The sequence below is a fragment of the Ochotona curzoniae genome, unplaced genomic scaffold, assembly GCF_017591425.1.
Source record: "Ochotona curzoniae isolate NIBS_2020 unplaced genomic scaffold, NIBS_Ocur_1.0 scaffold_2587, whole genome shotgun sequence".
In the NCBI taxonomy this organism is placed as follows: Eukaryota; Metazoa; Chordata; class Mammalia; order Lagomorpha; family Ochotonidae; genus Ochotona; species Ochotona curzoniae.
Genome location: NW_024467096.1, coordinates 5,416,714 through 5,430,211, shown reverse-complemented (window position 1 = coordinate 5,430,211; position 13,498 = coordinate 5,416,714). Strand labels below are relative to the sequence as shown.

Sequence of the window (13,498 nt, the reverse complement as noted above, 5' to 3'; positions counted from 1 at the left end):
AAATTATTTCATTGAAAGTTCCTCACACTGAGATTCTCTTATTTTCCCTGTGATTAGACTGGAGTTGTGGGTTTACAAAAAACACATGCGGTGATATACGCATTGCACCACATTTAGATGTTGGCTAGGTTTTATCACTGTGAAGTTGCTATTTTCTCTTTCCACGCTTTTTTCTTAAGTATTTTTTAATATAAATTTTTGAAGGGCAGAGGGGAATCCAGGGGTTAATCTTCCACTCTCTGGTTAACTCCCCAAATGACTGGAAGAGCCGGTGTTAGGCCAGGCCCAAGCCAGAATCCAGAAGTCAGGAACTCAATGAATTCAGCCATCACTTACACCTCCCAGGATACCTTGATCAGGGAGCTGGGACTTGAACCCAGGCACTCTAATATCGGATGCAGGCGTCCCAAGCCATGCCTTAACTGCTCTGCCACAATACCTATTCCATTTTTAAAAAATCAGACTCGCTAATTTTAGTCTACCCTCTTTAGAGAAGGCATTAAGTTTCACCTTCCTAAAGGGAGCAGAGCTTACATTCAAATTTAGAACTCTTCTATGACAGATTTATTTCTTCTCCATTTATTTGTTTAGTATGCATTTCTATCAGCATGGGCTCATGAATATGTGACATATACTTTTTCCCTTTATTCACGTAACATTGTGTTACAACATTTTCTCCCATGGGGTCATTGCTGTGGCACAGTAAGTTAAGCCTCTACATGCAGTGGTGTCACCCCATTGGATGCCAATTCCAATCCAGTTCCCTGCTAATGCTCCTGGAAAAATCAGCAGAAGATGGCCCAAATACTTGAGAACTTGCCACCCACATGGGAGACCTGGATGAAATCCTGTCTCTTGACTTTCGCCTGGCCCAGGCCTAGTCATTGCAGCCATTTGGGGAGCATACCAGCAATGGAAGCTCTCTCTGTAACTCTTTCAAATAAATACCTAAATCTTTTAAAACTCAAGGGTTTTCTCCCATCTAAAAATCCTGATTTTAATCATAGCTTTTAAAAAAAGGTTTATCGGGCCCGGAGCGGTGGCACAGTGGTTAAGGTCCTCGCCTTGCATGCCCGGGATCTCATATGGGCGCCGGTTCTAATCCTGGCAGCTCCACTTCTCTTCCAGCTCCCTGCCTGTGGCCCGGGAAAGCAGTCGAGGACGGCCCAAAGCTTTGGGAACCTGCATCCGTGTGGGAGACCTGGAAGAGGCTCCTGGCTTCGGACCGGCATAGCATCGGCCGTTGCGCTCACTTGGGGAGTGAATCATCGGATGGAAGATCTTCCTCTCTGTCTCTCCTCTCTGTATATCTGCCTTTCCAATACAAAAAAAAAATAATAATAATAAAAATAAATCTTTTAAAAAAAATTAAAAAGGTTTATTTATTTTTATTGGAAAGGCAGATATACAGACAGGAGGAAAAGACAGACAGAAAGATCTTCCATACTCTGGTTCACTTCCCAAGTGGCCACCATGGCCAGAGCTGAGCTAATCTGAAGCCAGGATCCAGGAGCCGCCTCTTAAGGCTCCCATGAAGGTGCAGGGTCCCAAGGCTTTGGGCCATCCTCAACTGCCTTCCCAGGCCACAAGCAGGGAGCTGGATGGGAAGCAGGGCTGCCGGGATTAGAACTGGCACCCATATGCGATCCCAGCACGTGCAAGGCAAGTAGTTTAGCCAGCAAATACCATGCCAGGCCCAATAATAATCATTTTAATGATGGTACCTATTTGGGATACATTCCATGTATGAGCTTTTACTCATAAACTGTGTTGCAGTGATCAGCTGTTGTAACAATGTTTTGTCATGGTGTCCAGGACTCAGAACTATCCTTAGACACTTGGGATGGATGGGTGGGTAGGTGGGTGAGGGCAGGGCTGGCACTGAACCCAGTGGTGCTGCTTCTTATTGAGCAGTCTTCACTCTTGGCCTAAGAAGTTTTAAAATCTAAGTTAAACATTGGGCAAGAAAAGCTTAGAAATCTGTTGGAAACAAGCTTTGTTTCCCATAAGACACAGCCTATTTGAAATAATACACGAGTTTAGAACATAGCCCAGGTTTTACACTGTAAGCTATCTGTGACTAGAAACCACTGGCACACTGCATCTACTTCAGCAGGCTTTCACACGGTGTCGTCATTCTCTCAGCCCAAGTTGTACAAAGATCATTGTTTTCAGGGACTATCAATGTCTTATCTCCTGTTTTACACTCCAGAAGGGGAAAATGCCGGCAATTTCCTAATAAACAGGGGAAAGGACATTTGGAATGGAACAAGGCAGGACACAGCACAACAGAGGCAGCTGTGGACAAAGCAGCTAAGAGGAGACGGGATATGAGGGCTCGGTTATCGCTGCAGGGTTAGGGAAGTCATCGCTGCCAAGGGTTGGAGGCAAGCAAGAAAAAGGGCTAAGAGGGCAAGTAGTTGCGGGAGGTGAGAACAATCCTGTTCCTTGTCCCATTTTAAAATTTTATTTTAGAGAGATTCATTTTATTTTTATTGGAATGCCAGATATACAGAGAGAAAGTCCCCAAATGGTCACAGCAACTGAATTAATGCCCATATGGTGAGGCGGTTAGCCACTAGGCTACAGCACTGGGCCCCTCAGTATGTAGTTCTGATCATCCCTTTTCCCACTGAAAGGCAGAGAGGGGAAAACATGATCAAGAAGAGAATACCCTTGGGCCCGGCGGCGTGGCCTAGCGGCTAAAGTCCTCGCCTTGAATGCGCCACAGGATCCCATATGGGCACCGGGTTCTAATCCCGGCAGCTCCACTTCCCATCCAGCTCCCTGCTTCTGGCCTGGGAAAGCAGTCGAGGACGGCCCAAGGCCTTTGGACCCTGCACCCGCGTGGGAGACCCGGAAGAGGCTCCTGGCTTCGGATCGGCATAGCATCGGCCATTGCGCTCACTTGGGGAGTGAATCATTGGACGGAAGATCTTCTTCTCTGTCCTCCTCTCTGTATATCTGACTTTCCAATAAATAAATAAATCTTTAAAAAAAAAAGAACAGAATAGCCTTCAAACAGTTCTTCCCTGCTCCTGCGGGCAAAGGCTTGTCCATTCGTTCAGAGAGGTGACCAGTAGTTAAACCTTCCGTGGACTGAGGGGCTGGGCACCAGAGCTTGTCCGCTGTAGTTCCTTGCAGACACTGCATAGGGGGTTATGCTGGGGAAGAACAGGAGCGTGTTAAAGGACAGAGGATGCAGTCAGACCTAAGGGGTCCCATGGCTGCCTGCCTCAGTACTCTCAAACCTGAGTTCGTGTTGTATTTAAGAACTTCTGTGCTCAAGCCAGCGGTGAGCTGGCAGAGGGAAGTTATGGGCAAGGTCCATGTGGCTAAGCAGGAAACCCAGCAGATCCACTGGACTCCAGTCACACTGATTACATGCAGAAGGCATGTGTGAGTCCCCTCTGCAGGGCTTTTTTATATCCAAGACCTCAGAAGGCTCCTTCCAGCTGTCACTTGGAAGGGCTCGTGCTGGGCTTTGAGGGTCTTACTGGGTTTCAGCTGAGGGAAGGCAGCTGTGTCTAGGGAGATCAAAAAGGATGAATGATGGTCAGTCAGGGTCAGCAGGAAGAGCCTTGCAGCATGGTCATTTCGCCCCTCTTCTGACTGCTCACATTCAAATGCCCACCATGTAGTTTCTTCTTCCACTGCTGTGTTGGTTATTCTATTAGGAGCATTCTGGATGGACTATGAGGGGCTCACAGAGGAAGAAGGGAAGGATGGCATGCTGGCAGGAAATGCTCAGATGTGGCTGAATCAGTTCTTACATGGGGAGAGGACAGGCAGTCTTAGCAATTTAGGAAAACAGCCAAAGCCATGGCGAGGAAGCTACCGTGAGCCTTCCCGAAGGCCTTCCCCGTGCTGAGGAAGCGACAGGCTTCACAGTGTTCCTTGCTTAAACCTGTCAGAATCAGAGCTGAACATTCAGACTTTATTCTTAGAGTCTTTGGGTAGTGAGAGGACAGTGACAACATCCTAATCCAACCCGAAATAATTTCCCTCCTCAACCACTGCAGTCACCTCCTTACAACAGCCACTCCTCCTACCCTTTATCCTCCACAAAGGACACTGATGTTTAACCAGATTGATTGCTCCCCAGACAAAACTCTTCTTGAGTGGTTCTCCAGTTGTCTCAGCTTGAACCACTGTGAACAAATGACCATCACCTGGGGAGCTCCGTCAACTCCGTAAACCTAAGTCTGAAATCCAGGTGCCAGCAGGGCTGTGTTCATGGGAGGGCTTTCTGCCCGGCTTGTGGTGAGGGCTCTTCTAGCCGTGTCCGTTCAACGGTGAGGAGAGCTACCAATTCTATTCACAAGGGTTTCTACTCTCCAGGCCAAATGATACTGGACAGCTTTGCCTACAAACACCATCACATTGGGATTAGGCTTTTAGCATGAATTTGGTGGATCGCCCATGTTCTGAGAACAAAATCTAAATCTTAGTTGAAACACTTCATGTCTCAGGATCATCACCTGTGTTAATCCCTCTCTGGAGCCCCCTTTTTCCCCTGCCCTCTTCTGAGTCTCATTCTTCAGGACTTTGATAGCAGGATGACTTTCTCAGGACCCTTACTTGTCTCTAGTGTAAACTAGGTCCCCTTGTTATTTTAACGGCATTTGCTCTCCTCCTCCTACATAAGCTCTTATTACAGCTTGTAACCACATATTCTTTTTGGTAACTTTGTGAGATATCTGTCTCCCCCACAAGGCTCTGAGTCCCTAAAGGGAAATAAAGGCTGTTTCCATTTTGCTTCCTGCTGCAGCTCTTGAGCCAAGTACTGAAACTGGCAAATAGCAGGTATCCAACTACATAAGGAGTGAGTGAACAGGAAGAAACTGGCATGGCTGGAGAGTTGAAGTGTGAGATAAGAACCTGAATTTGCATGGCAGAGGTGGAAAAGGAATGAAACTGACTTAATGCTTGACTGGCCAGATATGCCACCTGATTAGGGTGGAAGTGGAAGACAAACTTCTCAAACCTGGAGGACCAGTATTAGGGTTGGGGAAATTACATTCATGGTGGCTTCTGACAGATGATTTGATGATGACAAAGGGACCCTGGAGGGGGTAAGTTTAGAGAGCTGCAATGCACAGAGATGGAGCTCTGGTGGCTCAGGAGCAAGAAAGCCAGAACCAGATACTCACAGAAGTGCAGAGTGAAGTGTCCCACACAATCTGGATGTTTGGAGACAGGGTCACCTTGTTTTAAGTGACAGTTACACCGTGGGGATAAGAAGGGATGCACAATGTGCTGTGGAGGGGACTACGTGCCACAAAGCCTGTGGCGGAGCCCTCAATCCACCTGCTCTGACTTGTCAGGCTATGTTTTTGCACAGAACCCGTGCCCACTGCTTCGTGGTGGACACTCAGTGGCATTTCCCGATAGTCAAGGTGGGCAAACCCAAGGGTAGGTTTCCATTTGCTTAGTTTATTAAAGACAACAATGAACTGCTGGGATGTATGGGAGCCACAAGTGGGGATTCAGTTCAGAACATGAGCCGTGCGCACGTGCGCGCGCACACACACACACGTAACACATCTTTTGTTTGGACTCCTTGCTCCCTTTCCAGTGATCAAATCACAACTCTTAAGTCTTGGCAGAGAAAAGTCACCAACAGCCTCATTTAAGTGGAAAACATTTGCCTTCCACTCTTCCGCTATGTCTTGAATCTTATCTCCACCTCATGAGCAAGCTGATTCTCCCCGAACAAGCCCATAATTTACAGAAAAGAACACTTTTTCTCTTTTATGTCATAAAGATCTCTCTTCAGTGCATTTAGAAACTTCTATTCAGGACAGCAGCAGATTTTCATATACTGGTAAGTTGCAAAGTGCTTTTGAAACATTTCATGCTCTTTCTCCTTTCCTGCTATACAGAAAGAAAGAAAGAAATGGGTATTTGGGATGGTAAAAAAAAAAGACAGCTTAGGGTCAGGGTTGCTAGGACAGTATGCTGTGAAAGGGTTGGAAGAGGTGGAGACAAAGACGTGGGAACTCAGAAGCATCTGAGATGGCTGAGTCTAGCTTTAGAAAGCAGGGCTTGCCCCTCCACACTTTGTTCCTAGGCCAGTACAGAGACAGGTGGCGCACTGAGGGAATACGCACTGACTCGGAGTGAGGAGCGGGATTTGTAACACGCAGACCAGAAGTGGCGCTCATGATTTTCACAAACCTGAGTCTGAACGTGGGGGCTCAAGTCCTGTGAGGTCATTCCCAGAGCCCTTGGGAAGCCAAGGCAGCTTCCGGTCAGCCCTTCCAAACTGGGGTGGGTCTTGACTTCCACAACTTGACCATGACCTGAACAGGGAAGAGCCTCCAGAGTCTTTCAATCCAACACAACCTTCAGATCCCAGGTTTGAGGCAGAGCAGTCAACACTGTGAGTCAATTCTTACAGGTTCCCTCTTGCTATGGTCTTTATCTTAACGCTCCTCTATTTCCTTGTAAGAAGTTATATCTGGTTGAAACACTCAGCAGTTTCCACCAGCACATGCAAATTTTCTCTTCAGCTTCTAGGAATGGCACCAAAGCTACCGTTTTTTCTTTTTTGGGGCAATTAACAATCAACTACCAGAAGACAGGTACACAGGAATCAGTCAGTCTCAGGGCACACTGCTGTCAGCCTTGAAGAAGCAACCCTGACCAGTGTTTTACACAAAGGTTAGAAACTGTAACAACTTAAAAACACAACAAACAGGTACATGGTCCCAACCGAGACCTTTCCCCATTAAAAACACATTAACAGGAGAGGGGAAATTATTAAAAATTTGTCTGAACAAAAGGGTGATTGCACACAAGAATGGCTAGGCTAGTTGAAGAGTTAAGTGCATAACTGGCATAAAGGCTCTTAGCTTCTCAAGAACGCAGGAACATTCACTCCACATTCATGAACTGTCAAGTCCTATACAGCACTACAAATAGCAGAAAGGAACTAGGGCAACAGATCAGCCGCCAAGGGGGTCCTAGCTCTGCTGCCAGAAGGAGACAATGGATAGAGCTGGATCACACTTGGACTCAGAGCCGCAAGGACCAGCTCACAGAGGACGGAGGAGGAAGGGATCCAGTAACAAGGAGGGGTGTGGGTGTTCTGCCCTCACCCCAGGACGGCGACAGGGGCTTGTCTGGAAGGCTGCTTCTATACCAGACAGCTAGGTTAGTGAAGAAGGGGCCAACAGCTCCTTAGAATGAATAAAGGTCCTTTCAAGCACAGCTATAGCTTCCCTTAAGCCCATGGTGGGAAGCCACACCTGGGTGGGGCCTGGTCCGTTTTGCTTGAAGCCTGCTGGGGCAGATAACAGAAGTTAACTTGTGCCATCTGTCTCAGCTCAGGACATCATAGTTGCCTCCTTGGGGTCTCTGAGGATTTTGGGGTAGTAACAATTCTGTTTTTATGGCCCCCACCAAAACCTAAGGAGGCCTACAATGTCCATTCTCTGCTGCTTCTCCTTGGGGAGATCTGACCCTATAGGACTGGGGAAGAGAAAACTCCAATCCCACCTTGCTAGCAGCAAAGGAGAAGATAACTGGTTGAGAAAGGCCTGGCTCAGAACTCAACAACTAACACAAAGTTCACCCGGAAATGATCTGAGATGCAGCTGAAACCAGATCTGGTCCTCGGTGGAAGGCCACAGCAATCAGAAGTGAGTCCTGCTGTCTCTCCACTGAGAGAAGCACTGGAATCTTTGCTGGAGGACCCACATGTCAGTGCTGATGGAAATATCTGATGCCTGTAAACTGTCTGCCACAACAGACTGCACTGCAGCAACCTGAAACCTGACAAAGGTTGAATACACATGGACATCAGGAGAGTTGTACAAAAAAAAAAGGATAATGATATATATATATATAGAGAGAGAGAGAGGTCCCAAGTTGGGAAAGTCCTTCAAAGGCTGGCTCAGCTCTGCACGGTGTGTGACCCTAGCCCCAGAGAAAGGGCTTGCAGTGACTTCCTCACGTGGTCTCCAAGACGGTGGCTTCCAGGGCCAAGGCTTCAGTGGGCTCCTCCTCATAGTCTGACAGGTAGGATTCTAGGCTCTGCTTGGCCAGCAACTCCCTCCGGGCCTGCAGCCGCTCACACCTTGGACAGCTGCCAGACTTGAAACACGCTTTATGGTAACATGCTTTGCATTCTGTTGGGGTCAGAGAAAGAAGAAAACAACTTGCACAACCTCCATCTGGGAGCCGAGTAGCAGCCACAACCCTCTCTCCCCAGCTGCGGCTCAGTGCCCTGGTGGTAAAGACACAGGCTGTTGATGACTCAAACTCCTGCTAATGGAGCAGAAGAAAGAAAACAGCCCCATGTTCAGACCCACCTGCCCCTTCCCTGGCTCCAGCCCTCACCTTCACAGGTCCGGCACTTGTGGAGCTCAAAAGGAAAGATGATGTCGTCTTCATTCTGACAGAACTCGCAGATGAAGCCCTTGGCCTGGCAGAGCTGGGGAAGAGAGAAACATGTGCCAAGATGAGGGACAGTGAGTACCAGAACAGCTGGCCCAGGAGGGCTGAGCCCTGCAGGGGAGAGGCAAAACAGTAACACAAATTGAATGGGGCCCAGGGGTTCTACAGCCTATGAGAAAGAGACCTAAGCCAAACCAGGCCAGGACCACACAGGGTCAGACAAAGCTTTGAGGGGGAGACAGAGACACAAACTCAAAAGCCTCAACCACTGAAGGGGCTCTGGATAAAAACAGGTCAAGGCGGAGGGCTGGATCACATCAGCCCTCCTCAAGGCCATCAGCCATTCTGGAGACTGACTTTTCACATTTGTGGTAGGAAAAATTCATAAGAGCAAATGTGAAAATGAGGCTATTTCCCCAAAATTAGACCTCATCTTGAGTCAAGGTATAGTTGAGTATTTTTAGTTTCCTAAGCCACACAGGGTTCCCCACTTCTTCCCCATCATAAACTCTTCTTCTAGTAAGAAGACACTGTATATAAATATTGACATTAATTAAGAGACAAGAAAATTGAGGCTTACATAGAAAGGGCAAATTATTTCTTTTGCTCACAGTGACTGGAAATGATAAAGCCAAGTCTCAGATGGCAGCTCCTCTCCAAGCAGTAATCCAGGACCTCCCTCCACAGCACGATCATTCTTTCCTGACATCCCACTCAGTCCTGCCAAGAGGCGACCCAGGGACAATGCCAGTGCCAATTCCCCTTCTAATTCTAGGTTCTTCAAGTCTGAAGGATTTGGCTGCTCACCAACCTAGGGAACGGCAACCCTTTCCAATTTGTGCCTCCTAGTGCTGAATCGTCATCCAGCTTCTTGGAGCCAAGTGGCAAGAATCCTGGGTCTGTCCCACTCCCTGTGTTCCTAAGCAAGGGTTCAGCCCCACACGAGGTCTTCTCACCATGCATCGCCCTACGTGGGCGGCCCCTGCCCTGGTGAGCTCAACAAGCCGGGGTCCCAGCTCCCCCTTCTTGGTTGCAGTTAGGTCGTTGAGCGAGTACAGGTGTAGATCTTCTGTCAGGTGGCCTGGGACTGTGTCAAAAGAATCCAGAAGTCTGCAGGAAAGGAGGGGAAGAATGAGAGAGGGAATGAACACTTTATGTGGCACATTGTGGTGGATGGATCTTTGCAGAAGCACAAGATATAAAGTCATGGGGTCGTGGAGTGGAGCCACATTCACTAGCCACCCCAGCCTTCCCATACTATATGGTGTCTGGGAGGCAGAAGTAACTTATTTACAGCCTCATGCACAGGTATCCATGCCAGCTGGCAGTGCTGGCCTGCCCTGAACAGAAGCCACCAGATTCCCCTTCTGGTCAGAAGGACACAGACAGTCACTGCTATGACTTCTCATTCCCTCAATCTTCCCTCTCAACCACCATCACTCCCCTTATTCACACAAGAGCCTACTGTTGGGATACATCCCTTTCAGAGACATGAAGTCAGCTAGAGGACTCTGGCCCCCAACGAGACTTACTCTTTGGCCAGGCGGCAGGTCTTGAACATGTTCTTCATGTGACAGAGTTGGATCCGCAACAGCTGAAGGGAAAGATGTTGGGGCCAGGGGAGTTGGAGAAGAGGAGAGAATCAACTGTTAGAGAGCTGAGCATATTAGGGCCAGCATCGTGGCACAGCAGGTAAAGCAGCAGCATGCAATACCAACATTCCATATGGGTGGCTCCTCTTGTCTTGCCCACTTTCAATTTAGTTCCCTGCTAATGGACTGAGAAAAAGCAGCAGAAGATGCCCCAAGTGTTTGGGGGGCCTCTTGCCACCCATTGCGGGAGACGCTCCTGGCTCCTGGCTTTGGCAAAGTCTGACTCAGGTGGTTGCAGCCGTCTGGGGAGTGACTAGTGGACAGATGATATCTGCCTCTCTCTGAAACTCTGACTTTCAAATAAATAAACAAAATCTTCGTTGACAGGGAAGAAGGGAGCAAAAGAAGGAAAGAACTTTTAACCCTAGGGGGCCTGGAAGATTTCCATATAGCTGCCAGAGGCAAACTGCCTTTTACATCTCAAATTCAACAAGTCACCTCAACGAGCTCTCTGGTCAGGGAAGGCCCTGTGCCAGCTGACTCTGCCCAAACCACAAACAGCTGGAAAGAACTGAGAAGGCCTGAAATCAAGCTTTCCAAGTGAAAGCCCACTCTTTGCTTAGTAATATTTTCAGTTAAGGGGAAAATTCTTTTGCTACCAAGTGTTATCCAACTTCAGGGCCACCACTCCTGGGTTTGAGGCTCTGAGTAGCCTGATACTAGGGGAATGAGAAGAGATTAAGAAAGTGCATAGAGTGTGGATGAGGAGCTGATTACAGCTCTGATGCTGTGACCCCTGACAACATAGCAGATTGTTGGAAATTCCATGTGAACGGGGATAGGGGATGAGGGGAAGGGAAAAGGGAGACTCCAACACTCCGTGGCCCTTTCAAGGTTCTTACTCGGACTTGATTGAGCTGCTTGATCTTTCTATAGAGGGCACTGTTGATGTCCTGCACATTGAAAAGAGGATCGTTCCAGATCTTAAGGAGCAGGTCCTTGGAGAAATTGCTGATGTAGTACTTGCTGAAGTCCCACTTGCGCAGAATCCGGCTGGGGATGACCATCTGGGCATTCTCATGGCAGCACTGACAGAAGTACTTGCCCAAGTACTCACAGTACCGCAGCCGCTTGATATAATCTACAAAGACAACAGAAAGCCAAGGGGCTGGATGTGACCTTTCCCCTACAGGCTGAGGCAGCACTGCCATTCCCTGGAAGGGCAGGAATGGGCGGGTGGGTGGTGGTCACCTGTCACCTTTGAGTTTCCTAAAGCTGAGAGAAGCCCACAACATTGGGGCCCACAACGTTTACATCCTATCCTGGAGACCACGAAGGAACCAGAATCAGAGACTCACGTCCAAAAACCTAGCTGAGAACATTCAGTCTCCTCCCACGCACAGTCCTGGTAATGTGCTCCCAGGAATAACTTCCCTGATTGCCAGTGCTTTCGCCTACTCAACACCTTCCCCTGCCAGGCCCCTTTTCTCCCCTTCCTCAGTTCTGCCCTCTTCCTTCCTCCCACTGCCTGCTTTTGCACATGTGGGAGAGGGAAAGCCCTTGGAGCCAGCACAGTGGCAGCAGGGGATACTCACCTGGCTCGGTCCGGATGCCACATCCCGCGCAGCGGTAATTCTGCTTGGCCACGGCAATCTTCCTCCTAAGGAAAGGGGAAGGAGTGCAGGTTGGCAGGCAGCAGCAGTGGCCCAAGGCCTCTGGGGAATAACGGACGAGGATATATATAGAACCTATGGCTCTGGTGAAGAATGGGAATTCTTAAGAGATGAACCAAATGAACCTACTGGAAGAATTCATTCAAACTGAGGTTGATCACGTCAGGGGTTAGGTCTAGGCAGTGACTCTCCCTAACAATCTTGTACAAATAGGGAGGAGATACAGTCAACAGGAAACAACATCCATGTATCTTATACAGGGAAGAAAAACCCGTAACCCACACAACCACTGGGAGCAAAGCAGCAAGTGGGGAGTACCAGTGGAAAAAAAGAAAAGAATTTGTATCCACTTAACCCTGGGAAAGAATGGCAGAACTGAGAGTTAGGAACTGAAGCACAAAATGAATAATTCTTTCCCTCTGTCTTTAGATGACCACAGCTGTGTTGGAGTACACTCGGGGGCAGGAGCAAGAGGACGGGAAGATGGCCCTGGCTACTCACGTTGGGGCTGGATGAACATTAAAGATGATCTGAGGCCGGGGCGGGGCCCATTCCAGGTTGCCACGGACACGAATACGCAGCTTGTAGACGTCAGCGTGCTGCCCGTCATCTGGCGAGATGGGCAGTGAGTCGGGGATGGGCAGGAGCTACAGGATGAAAGAACAGCATGAGCTAACAGGAACAGCCTCGGGAATCCTTGGTCTTGACCTTCTGAGCCATGACGCAGTTGTTGGAAGACATTCCAGAAATACCATGGAGTAAGGGCTTCTGGAAGCCAAGGCCCTAGAGACAAACCAGAAGGCACTGGGACATAAGAAGTGAGGGCCTTGTCCTCTAAGAAGCAAAAAGAAATGACCTCCCGGGGGGTGGCATCCACCGGTAATGCTGCCCCTGTACTCAAGCCAGACTCCTTAGGATGCCAGGGTGCTTTCACACCTCACATACTCAACAGCCACATGGAATGAGGACAGTGAGGAAACCATTGTCTTTTGTCACTGCCAAGGAAAACCTGGGCATTCCTTCACTCAACATGTTAACAAACAGCTTCTCTAAGTGAGGAAAGGCATAGGTTCATCCCGACTGGGGGATCACGTGGCACAGGACAGTGAGATCAGAAAGGCTCACCCCCACCTCCTGGGAAGGGACGAAGAGCTGAGGGTACCTACCTTCTGTGGGGCATCATGCTCTGGGACTAGCCACTCCAGCTCCGAGGCAGCCGGAAGCTGCATGCCCTCAAACTGCTTGAGGAGACCCATGGCCACTGCCTCAGCAGATGTGGAGTGCAGAAAGCTGTGGGAGCTGCAAAGGAAAGGAGAGACAGGAGGATGGGTGCTCTCCGCCTGGGCGTGGCACCACATGTGGCAACTCCTCGGCTGGAAGACCACTCAAAGCACCTCCAGTGTGCTCAGCTTCTTTGCTTGTCCTCTCAGATGCATACACACAATGGAAAACATGCTGGTCTTAGGTTAATCAAACCTCAAATTCAAATCCCACTTAGCACTGTACCACTCTGTCACTTCCATCCTTTGAACTCCAGTTCCTTTAATTGCACAATGGAGATTATAATGTCTTGCTTGCAAAATAAAGTGAGTAAGATTGTTCTGTGGATTATAAAAAGGCTACTGTTCCTCCTACATGAACTACTACTTCCCCAAACTGGGTCTCCAATATGTGCAGTTTGATTTCTTAATCAAAACTCATAATGAGTCTGTACTCAGGCCTAGTGGGTAAAGCCACTGCCTGCAGCCTCAGCATCCCATATGGGCACCTATTTCATAGGCTTCTGATCCAACTCCCTGCTAATGCACCTGGGAAAGCAGCAGAGGAGGG

The 13,498-nt window shown here is 48.7% G+C and overlaps 1 protein-coding gene across 1 annotated transcript in view; it reads right to left on the bottom strand.

Annotated features, from left to right (window-relative positions):
• Positions 1–5,416: 5,416 nt before the first annotated feature.
• LOC121171168 (run domain Beclin-1-interacting and cysteine-rich domain-containing protein) overlaps positions 5,417–13,498 on the bottom strand; it is a 63,034-nt gene continuing 54,952 nt past the window's right edge. The window contains exons 14-21 of the mRNA XM_041002700.1: positions 12,835–12,967; positions 12,170–12,315; positions 11,591–11,655; positions 10,898–11,136; positions 9,936–9,997; positions 9,360–9,513; positions 8,347–8,440; positions 5,417–8,135 (exon numbers count right to left, since the gene is read on the bottom strand). Of these exons, the coding sequence (XP_040858634.1) occupies positions 7,957–8,135; positions 8,347–8,440; positions 9,360–9,513; positions 9,936–9,997; positions 10,898–11,136; positions 11,591–11,655; positions 12,170–12,315; positions 12,835–12,967 (1,072 nt within the window). The 3' untranslated portion in view covers positions 5,417–7,956. The remainder of the gene's footprint in view (positions 8,136–8,346; positions 8,441–9,359; positions 9,514–9,935; positions 9,998–10,897; positions 11,137–11,590; positions 11,656–12,169; positions 12,316–12,834; positions 12,968–13,498) is intronic.